This window comes from Lethenteron reissneri, chromosome 67 (genome assembly GCF_015708825.2).
Source record: "Lethenteron reissneri isolate LAM-NWPU_2019-01 chromosome 67, ASM1570882v1, whole genome shotgun sequence".
Taxonomy (NCBI): domain Eukaryota; kingdom Metazoa; phylum Chordata; class Hyperoartia; order Petromyzontiformes; family Petromyzontidae; genus Lethenteron; species Lethenteron reissneri.
The window spans coordinates 6,752,661-6,763,851 of record NC_083845.1 but is presented as its reverse complement, the minus strand read 5'-3'; the positions used below and the strand labels follow the sequence as shown (position 1 = coordinate 6,763,851).

The following is an 11,191-nucleotide window of genomic DNA, read 5'->3' as shown; positions in this document are numbered from 1 at the left end:
AACAAACACAAACAAACACAACACACACAAACACACACAAACAAACACAAACACACACAAACACACACGCACAAACACACACAAACAAACACAAACAAACACAAACAAACACAAACACACACAAACAAACACAAACACACACAAACAAACACAAACAAACACACACACAAACACACGCACACACACACGCACACACACAAACAAACACGAGAGAACGCGAAACGACAAAGTGGAGCCGCGCAAAGGGGGCGGCTGGCTACGCGCCACGCGCCACGGCAACATTGAAGCCCCCCGACCAACGCCCCCCCCCCCCCCACGTGTTCTCTCCGTCACACACTGCCCCCCACCCCCCCAAGGCTCGCGAAAATAAATTAAAAGGGGGGGAGAGGAGGGGTGTGGAAATGAGGCGCGGGAAAAAAAAATGTTGTCGCAATAAGTTAAAAAGGGGAAAATCACTTTTGCGGAAGGGCCTCCTCCCCCCCCCACTCGAAGGTGGTGTTTGGCCTACTCTTCCACGACCGGCCAGACGTGGTTTGGAAGAGGTGGGGGGGGGTAGGGGGTGTACCCCCACCTTTACCCCAAGCGGTCCCCCCACCCACCCCCCGTGCCACCGACCGCGGCTGAAAGTCAATAAATAAATACAAAATCGCTCTCGAATGTCACGATCGCGCATTTCGGATTAGCGCGGCTGCGTTATGGTTCAACGATTCCCCCGTGTAGCCTGTAACAGACTGCAGGGGCAAGCCGTGTCAGCGAGTAGTAGCACCTATGAAGGCTGGAACGGCACACGAGGGGGTGGGTGGGCCAGCACCACGCCCGACCGCCTTTGTCTCTCTCCCAGTGGCGATGTTTACCACACACCGCACCGGGACCTCGTTGAGGCCGAGTCGACCTAGGGGAGGGCCCAGGACCGGTTCGAATAATCGTCACCGGCCATTACGGGTACCCATTCCCTACCCGTACCCTACCCGAAATGAGTGACAAACGGTGACTCATCAGTGACTCACGGCCTACCCGTACCCGTACCCGGCTGCACCAGGGTCGCAAACAGGTACCCGTACCCGGCCGAGTACGGGTAGCCGGGTATCGGGTAGGGTACGGGTATCAGGTACCCAGTTGCGACCTCTGGGATGAAGCCATGTTGCAGGCGCGGGTGGGTTCATTCTAGGAACTTGAATTGTGAGAAGAGACAAGACGTTGGGAAATGAGTGACAAACGGTGACTCAACAGTGACTCACGGTCTACCCATACCCGTACCTGGCCCGGTACGGGTAGCCGGGTATCGGGTAGGGTACGTGTATCGGGTACCCGGTTGCGACCTCTGGCCTCGGGTGCCGATAAAGTCATTTCATTTTGCGTTTCTGTCACGGGTTGCGTTACCGACCGTCGTCGCAACGGGCAAGGGCTGAACGCACGACGTTTAAGGCGATCTTCGTGGTGATTCGGAGTCAGGAGATGTTTACACCGGGGGGGGGGGGGGGGGGGGGGGGCAAAGGCCTCGCCCCCCCCCCCCCCCACGTCCGTGGAGGCGTCTTCGGCCGTTTGTGGGGGTCGTTTGACCATACTTCACCCCGGAGGGGAGAGGGAGGGTTTGTCGACGGGTCCGAACACAAACTCGGAAACACGATCGTTTTGCAAGTAGATCAACAAACAAAACAAAAAAAGCCCGAACTGTGTGCGTGTGTCCGACTCAAGTTTCCAGCGGGACGCGTGGAACTGCGTCTTCCCGAATAACAAAAAAAGGCACGAGACGTTTGGACGGCGGCGGATTTGACCGAAGTCGAATTGCAACCTCTACCCCCCGTCCCCGTCCCGATCGGAGCGTGTGGCCACGCGCGGTGCGAAAGGAAGAACTCAACGGGCGGCGACGATGTGCGGAGAGAGAGAGCGGTGCGGTGGGAGCGGTGGGCAACGATTGTGGTGGTGGTAGTGGTGGTAGTGGTGGTAGTGGTGGTGGTAGTGGTGGTAGTGGTAGTGGTGGTGGTAGTGGTATTGTGGTGGTATTGTGGTGGTAGTGGTGGTAGTGGTGGTAGTAGTGGTAGTGTTGGTGGTAATGGTGGTAGTGGTGGTAATGGTGGTAGAGGTGGTAGTGGTGGTGGTGGTAATGGTGGTAGTGGTAGTGGTGGTAGTAATAGTGATGGTAGTGGTGGTAGTGGTGGTGGTGGTGGTAGTAGTGATGGTAGTGGTGGTAGTAGTAGTGGTGGTAGTAGTAGTGGTGGTGGTAGTAGTAGTGGTAGTGGTGGTAGTAGTGGTAGTAGTGGTGGTGGTAGTGATGGTAGTGGTGCTGGTAGTGGTGGTAGTAGTGCTGGTAGTGGTGGTAGTAGTGCTGGTAGTGGTGGTAGTAGTGGTAGTAGTGGTGGTGGTAGTGATGGTAGTGGTGCTGGTAGTGCTGGTAGTGTTGGTAGTAGTGGTGGTGGTAGTGGTGGTGGTAGTGGTGGTAGTGATGGTAGTGGTGGTGGTAGTGGTGGTAGTGATGGTAGTGCCCCCGCCGAGTCAAACCCCCGACTCAGAATCGAACCTACGCAATTTCCGACAACGAGCAAAAACGTTCCGAGCACAGCGTTACAAACAACAACAACAATATTATTGTTGTTGCCATCGTCTGGAAGAGAAATAAATAAATCGCGCCACAACACTCGTGGAACGGATATCTGACCATACTTCACCACACTGGTCAGTGCGGCCCAGTTAAGGTGTGGGGGAGCATAGTACAGCACAATAAATGTTGCGGCACTGCCCTCTAGCGTCTGCTAATGTAACCCCAAAGCCTATAGCACCTGTGATGCTGGGTGGTCACCCATCCAAAGCACTATCAAGACTCTAAAACTAAACGAGACATTTATTTAAATTTTTACCAGGTAAAGCCCCACTGGGCCACGTATCTGGTTATCAGAAGTGACCCCTTGCTATCACAAACGTTAGCTCAACGAAATTGTGGCTTTTCGATTTAAAGCTTTCGTGACTGCAGGGATTCATCTTCTTGGTTCTTTCGGTCAAGTCACGTAGAAGGGAAGTAATAAAATAATAAAACATAATAAAATACAATTCTCACGACGTTTCGGCCACAACGCAAGCAGCCGTCCTCAGGTGAAGAACAAGTCTTTCCAACAGACATGTTCTTCACCTGAGGACGGCTGCTTGCGTTGTGGCCGAAACGTCGTGAGAATTATTCTATTATGTTTTATTTTTCTTATTTTATTACTTCCCTTCTACGTGACTTTACTGAAAGAACCAAGAAGATCAAGTTGTGGTTTTTCATCATCGCCGTCGCGTGGAAATGTAAAGCGGTCGCCAAACACTCCGAACGCGTCAACGTCCATTCTAAAATGTTGGAAAGGAAAAAAAAAAGCCGGAGGACCCGGAGAAAAATCCACGCGACCACGGGGAGAGAGACACGCAAACTCCAAATATACAGCAGCAGGCGTCAAGGGGTCCTGGATCGAACTCACAATCTCAGTGGGCCTTACTTGGAAAAATAAAAGCAGTTCAGTTTTAGTTTAACAGTAAAATTACCGAGCAAAGCTCACTCAACTCACTCACCCCCCCCCCGTCCCTCCTTCCATCAAAAACCACGTACAGTATTTTTGCATAAAACATCATCATCATCATCGCGATAAAAGTAAAACCAAGAACATTTACCAACGTGCGCACGCTGTGGGAGTTTCTTCAGGAAATCAACTGTTGCGTGTGTGTGTGTGAGAATCAGTGTGTGAATCAGTGTGTCAGTGCGAGTGAGTGAGTTGAGTGAGTGACTGGGTGAAATGGTGAATGAGTATGAGAGCACGTGTGTGTGTGAAAGTGTGAGTGAGTGTGCAAGTGAGTGTGTGAATGGTGAGCGAGTGAGTGCGCGCGGCGTGTTTGTGTGTGTGTGAAAGTGTGAGTGATGTGCAAGCGAGTGTGTGAATGGTGAGCGAGTGAGTGTGCAAGCGAGTGTGTGTGTGTGAAAGTGTGAGTGTGTGAATGGTGAGCGAGTGAGTGGCAAGCGAAAGTGTGTGAATGGTTGAGCGGTGAGTGCGGTGTGTGAATGGTGAGCGAGTGAGTGCGCGTGCGTGTTTGTGTGTGTGTGAAAGTGTGAGTGCGTGTGCAAGCGAGTGTGTGAATGGTGAGCGAGTGAGTGCGCATGCGTGTTTGTGTGTGTGTGAAAGTGTGAGTGCGTGTGCAAGCGAGTGTGTGAATGGTGAGCGAGTGAGCGTGCGAGCGTGTTTGTGTGTGTGTGAAAGTGTGAGTGAGTGTGCAAGTGAGTGTGTGAATGGTGAGCGAGTGAGTGCGCGCGCGTGTGCGTGTGTGAGTGAGTGTGCAAGTGAGTGTGTGAATGATGAGCGAGTGAGTGTGTGAGCGTATTTGTGTGTGTGTGAAAGTGTGAATGAGTGTGCAAGTGCGAGTGTGTGAATGGCGAGCGAGTGAGTGCGCGCGCGTGTTTGTGTGAAAGTGTGAGTGAGTGTGTGAAAAAGAGTGGGTGGATTGAGAGAGCGAGCGAGTGTTTTGAGTGAGTGAGTGCGTGTTGAGAGGGAGTGTGTGCGAGTGTGCAGGGGAGTGTTAGACGTGGCTAGCGGGTGTGTCAGTCACTGTAGTGAGTGAACGAGTGAGCGTGAACTGCTAGCGGCTGTATATGGATTCTGTCTTTGCACAGCATTATGGGACGCTACTAACATGACTGACGCTACATCATAAAATGAAAGCATTATTATCATTAACCGATTTCCTGAAGATGCTCCCAGGATGTGCGGTGAAACGTCGGACAAGGCAAGGTGAACGGCACGCGGTAAGATCGGAGGCGGGAAACTTTCCGGCAACCGTGCGGGCGGTGTGGGTCCAGAGACATCCGAAAACTCGCCGCCAATTTGGCAAAAAATTAAATGAAATTAAATGATGCAACCGCGTAAATTCGTCATCGCCGCTTGGCGACGCTATCACAATCACGGAGCCTCGGTTTAGTATCATTACATTTTCTAGTAGTTTTTGTTTTTTACGCTGTCGCGTCAAGGCTTGCGATTAAAATCGGATAAAAAAAAACGAAAATAAAAAACGAAAACGGGCGACACGGATTCGGCAAGCTGGCCGCAGAATCGTTCTGCGCGTGCGAGTGTTCGTCTGCGCGTGCGGTTGTTCGTACGCGCGTCCCATGCGTACGTACGTGCGCCGTGTATGTCCGCGCACGTGCGTTCGTACGCACGCGTGCGCCGTGTAAGTTTGCGCGTACGTGCGCTCGTGCGTCCGTCCGTGCGCGCGATGTGCACGTCCGTTGCGCGCGTCCGTTGCGAGCGAGAGACGCAATCAATTTCAAGGAAGTCAACTTCCCCGATCTTCTCGTTCGACATCTCGTCCCGGGAAGAATTCTCTTGCCGCTTGAAAGCAGCCGACCGGCCGTGGCTCCCACCCACCCCCCCCAAGCCAACAATCGGGCGAAAGGAACGACGGGGGAGTGGAAACGTCGCTGCGCCTGGGATGACGAGGCGGGCGACTTCCTTCTGCTGCGACGAGGCTTCGCCGGCGGGTTTGGTCGGAGGCCGCGTGCCGTCGGCGGGAGTCGTGGGTGACCCTCAGCTGCAGGCTGCAGGCGACTGGGAAACCGCGTTCCGTTCCGTCACGAAGCTGTACTCGTACTGGAGCGGGAGAGCGAGCGAGAGGGAGGGAGCGAGGGACAACGCAGAGAGAGGGAGCGGTGGGATGCGGGGGAAGAGGTGAGATTGTATAAGGGAGATGTGGGTGGCACGGTGAGTGGGGGTGCCACAGTGGGGAGCGGTTTACCACCTCCCCCTGGTATACAGGAGGTCGTGGGTTCATTTCAGATCCTTTCTTGCTGCAACTCGTGAGCATCGCCAAACCGCGCTCGCCCTGAAGCCAACAACAGGGCGGCGTTTTTTTGCTTTTCAACAGCAGGTGGCATCGGTACATCACGAACGTGCTGGGCCAGGCAAGGCGTGTGTGGCCGCGCCATTCTCAGGGGTAAGTTTGTTTTGATTTCGGTGTAAAAAAAAAAATGCATGAAAGTGGTGGTGGGCGCTCGCCAACAGCACTTGCCCCAACAGTCTGTTAAGGCTACACGGGGGATCTTCGTCTTTGTATGGAGCATTGTGGGGAGCGGTGGTGTAGCGGTTAGCGCTACGAACCTGGTGACCCGAGTTCGATTCCCGCACCAGAGGCCAACGGCGGTGACGATTGTCTGAACCGGTCCTGGGCCTTCCCCTAGGTCGACTCAACCTTAAATGAGTACCTGGTGCGGTGTGTAAGATCATCAACGCTAGGGCGTGGTGCTGGCCACCCACCCCTCGTGTTTCGTTCCGCTCTGCATAGGTGCTCGCCAACAGCACTTTCCCCAACAGCCTGATCAGCCTATATGGGGGATCTTTGTCTTTTGAATGTCGAATTCGAATCAACGCTGCTGATATGACCTGCTCCCAGAAGGCTGTGCGGCTGTTGGGTTGCGTAGTTGATGTTCACACAAAAGAAATTGAAACAAAATATTTTTAATTACCACATTGTTTTTTTCTACGTCTATTTTAGAAACACTCACCGAGATTATTGAGATTATACTCTTTGGTTCTTTCGGTAAAGTCATGCTACCACAAGCCATTGCTTGTGGTAGCCAGGTCTAAAAAATAGTCATACTGGTAGGAACCTCCTGGTTACACCAGCCCACAGGGGATTCTTGTGTCCGTCCGTCGTGCAGAGAGGGGCTGGGTGGGGAGTAAACGTACTTCATTCTCGATGTCGATGATGGACTTTATGATGATGGACGATATGTCCATCCCGTGAGCCTGCGACACACACGCACACAAAGACAAAGATCCTCCGTGTAGCCCTAACAGACTGTAGGGGTAAGTGCTGTTAGCGAGCACCTATGAAGGCCAGCACGGCACACGAGGGGGTGGGTGGTCAGCACCACGCCAGATCCGCCTTTGTCTCCCCAGTGGCGATGTTTACACACCGCACCAGGTACTAACTTTGAGGCCGAGTCTACCTAGGGGAGGCCCAGATTATCTGAACCAGGACCGGTTCAGATAATCGTCACTGGTGTTTGCCGTGAGCGGGAATCGAACCAGAGTCCCCGGGTTCGTAGTGCAGCGCGCTAACTGCTACACTACCGCTCCCCACACGCACACACACACACACGCACACACACACGCGTGCGCACACACACACACACACGTACACACGCGTACACGCACACACGCGTACACGCACACACACACGCGTACACGCACACACACACACACACACGCGTACACGCACGCGTACACGCACGCGTACACGCACGCGTACACGCACACGCGCGTACACACACGCACACGCACACGCACACACGTACACGCACACACACACACGCGTACACACGCGCGTACACACACGCACACACACACACGCGCGTACACACACGTACACACACACGTACACGCACACACACACACGCGCACACACACACACACGCACACACACACACGCGTACACACGCGCGTACGCACACACACACACGCGCGTGCACACACGCACGCACACACACACACACACACGCGTACACACACACGCGTACACGCACACGCGTACACACACACGCGTACACACACACGCGTACACGCACACACACAGCCGCGACGTGGATCCACTGCTGGATGAGAGTCTCTCCTCCGTGGTCAAGTCAGCCGTGATGGTCGCAACGCCGGTGGTGGTCGTGGTGGTCGTGGTAGACTGAGCGTTAGACTGAGTGTTAGACTGAGTGTTAGGCTGAGTGTTACGCTGAGCATGAGACTGAGCGTTAGACTGAGTGTTAGGCTGAGCGTTAGACTGAGCGTTAGGCTGAGCGTTAGACTGAGCGTTAGACTGAGCGTTAGACTGAGAGTTAGACTGAGAGTTAGACTGAGCGTTAGACTGAGCGTTAGACTGAGAGTTAGACTGAGAGTTAGACTGAGCGTTAGGCTGAGTGTTAGGCTGAGTGTTAGGCTGAGTGTTAGGCTGAGTGTTAGGCTGAGCGTTAGGCTGAGTGTTAGGCTGAGCGTTAGGCTGAGCGTTAGACTGAGTGTTAGACCGAGCATGAGACTGAGTGTTAGGCTGAGTGTTAGGCTGAGTGTTAGACTGAGTGTTAGGCTGAGCGTTAGGCTGAGTGTTAGGCTGAGCGTTAGACTGAGTGTTAGACCGAGCATGAGACTGAGTGTTAGGCTGAGTGTTAGGCTGAGTGTTAGGCTGAGTGTTAGGCTGAGTGTTAGACCGAGCATGAGACTGAGTGTTAGGCTGAGCATGAGACTGAGTGTTAGACTGAGCGTTAGACTGAGCGTTAGACTGAGCGTTAGGCTGAGCGTTAGGCTGAGTGTTAGACCGAGCATGAGACCGAGTGTTAGGCTGAGCGAGCGAGGGGTTGGGATCCAAGCGAGGGGGGTACTCGTGCATCGACAACCGCTCACGTTTCTGGAGGCTGTGTCGTACTTCTCGCTCAGGACAAACGGGACCCCGTCTATCGCTGCGGGGAGACAGGCACGGACGCACGCGTTAGGGACTGCACTTTCAAGACAGGCAGTTCGCTCGCTCAGAGGTCAGGTGGTCGCTGGGTTACAATACCGGTTCCAGCCACACACCCACCCACGGCTACACCGGGTTCTCACGTGCGGCCCGTAGACTCACACACAGAGACCTACAGACACACACAGAGACCCACAGACACACACAGAGACCCACAGACTCACACAGAGACCCACAGACTCACACAGAGACCCACAGACACACACAGAGACCCACAGACACACACAGAGACCCGTAGACTCGTGCACAGACACAGACTCACACGGAGACCCACTCACATCGAGACCCGTAGACTCACACAGAGACCCACAGACTCACACAGAGACCCACAGACTCACACAGAGACCCACAGACTCACACAGAGACCCACAGACACACACAGAGACCCGTAGACTCACACACAGACCCATAGACTCACACACAGCCCCAATCACATCGAGACCCGTAGACACACACAGAGACCCACACACACACAGACCCGTAGACTCACGCAGAGGCCCACTCACATCGAGACCCACAGACACACACAGAGACCCGTAGACTTACGCACAGACCCACTCACACCGAGACCCATAGACTCACACAGAGACCCACAGACACACACAGAGACCCGTAGACTCGCGCAGAGGCCCACTCACATCGAGACCCACAGACACACACAGAGACCCGTAGACTTACGCACAGACCCACTCACATCGAGACCCGTAGACTCACACAGAGACCCACAGACACACACACAGACCCGTAGACTCGTACACAGACACACACACAGACCCGTAGACTTACACAGAGACCCACAGACACACACAAAGACCCGTAGACTCATGCACAGACCCACTCCCGGAGACTCACACAGAGACCCACAGACACACACAGAGACCCGTAGACTCACGCACAGACCCACTCACATCGAGACCCGTAGACTCACACAGAGACCCACAGACACACACAGAGACCCGTAGACTCACACAGAGACCCACGGACACACACAGAGACCCACAGACACACACAGAGACCCGTAGACTCATGCACAGACCCACTCACATAGACCCAAATAGAAACCCATAAGACTCACACAGAGATCCACTCAAATAAAGACACACAGACTCACAAACATATCCATATACTCGGACCTATAGAGGCTCACATAGATTGGGTTGTGATTAAACTGGGTTCCCAAGTGTGTTAGCTTATTGGGTCTCTTTGAGAGTCTACGGGTCTCTACGTTAATCAACGGTGGCCGGACTGACGTAGAGACCCCATCAACTCGCGTAGAGGCACATGGCTTCACATAGACGCCCCGTGGTTCGTGGTCTGAGACTGGTCAGCAAAAATTTCCCCCCAAAAAATGAAACGCATCATATTCCGTGCATGTGCATGCATAATGTACGTTTATTACCATATAAATAACCCAACCGGCAATGGATACCCATTCTCATTTATATGCATTCATGAATCCCATCCCCCCCCCCACTTTGCTCAAGAAGGGATTCACAAGTGACGTCATCACATCTCTACCCCTTTCGTGACTGCAGGGATTCATCTTCTTGGTTCTTTCGGTAAAGTCACGTAGAAGGGAAATAATAAAATAATAAAACATCATAAAATACAATTCTCACGACGTTTCGGCCACAACGCAAGCAGCCGTCCTCAGGTGAAGAACAGGTCTGTCAGACGCTGTCTTTCCGACAGACCTGAGAATTGTATAACAAAATAAAATTCTCACGACGTTTCGGCCACAACGCAAGCAGCCGTCCTCAGGTGAAGAGCAGGGCTGTCGGAAAGACAGCCGTCCTAATCATTAGGACTGGAGGCGTGGGGCGTCCCGTTCACCGCCGAATCTCGTGAGCGTGCGGGCAGCTGGCCATTAACTCTACTTAGAGCGGCGTAGTGGCGGCAGCGCCGCTGGTCTTTAACCGACGTCGTTACTCGCCGCAGAGAACCGTAACGACACGGCGGCCGCCACCCTCTCTACGACAGCCGGCGCCAAAACGGTTTCAAAACGGTGCCCCCCCCACTCCCCTCCCGCGTGGTCTTGTTCTTCCGATTCTGTACCGATGACGCACGTACGGAAGCAGAAGAAAAACTGACGGCCTAAGCGTATGTACGCGAGCGTCATCCGAATGTGAAAGGGTTCATTGTGGGCCGAAATCCAGCGCCGAGAATTACAACTATCGAGGCGAGTATAAAGGCGCCTCTTCGATGCGCACGGGAGGGTAAGTCTGGCAAACCTTCGTGCGATCTTTAGCGTGAAAAAGGAGAGGCAGATTTGCCCGATAAAATTCGGCGCAAACAGCGTTCTGTGGCGACGGGGACGTAAATTACCGCGGTGGAATTCCCTCCCACCACCCCCACCACCTCCCCCACTCCGCCTCCCAAACTCAAATCACGGCACGGCGTTTCATTAACCTCCCCAGCAACAACAACAACCACATCATCAGCGGCGGCGGCGGCGACAATGCGGCAGCAACAATAATAATGCAGATAAATTTCAACGGCAGAGCGAGAAGGCAAGGAATTAAATCCTCAGCACATTAATGAATAGAATAATGAACAATACCGTCGCAAAACCTTTTCATCAATAATTCCAATTAGCGCGGCGAGGAAGCGATCTGGTTCGTGCGTGCGGCAAAATAAAAGAAATAAAAAAATGCGACGCGGGAGATAAAATTATACCGCG

At 53.4% G+C, this 11,191-nt stretch overlaps 1 protein-coding gene across 3 annotated transcripts in view; it reads right to left on the bottom strand.

Moving 5' to 3' along the window:
- Positions 1 to 4,033: 4,033 nt before the first annotated feature.
- The window catches only part of LOC133360170 (multivesicular body subunit 12B-like), a 76,443-nt gene continuing 69,285 nt past the window's right edge, over positions 4,034 to 11,191 (bottom strand). For all 3 annotated transcript variants that reach the window (XM_061578776.1, XM_061578775.1, XM_061578777.1), the window contains exons 8-10: positions 8,397 to 8,452; positions 6,699 to 6,758; positions 4,034 to 5,603 (exon numbers count right to left, since the gene is read on the bottom strand). In XM_061578776.1, the coding sequence (XP_061434760.1) occupies positions 5,541 to 5,603; positions 6,699 to 6,758; positions 8,397 to 8,452 (179 nt within the window). In that variant the 3' untranslated portion in view covers positions 4,034 to 5,540. The remainder of the gene's footprint in view (positions 5,604 to 6,698; positions 6,759 to 8,396; positions 8,453 to 11,191) is intronic.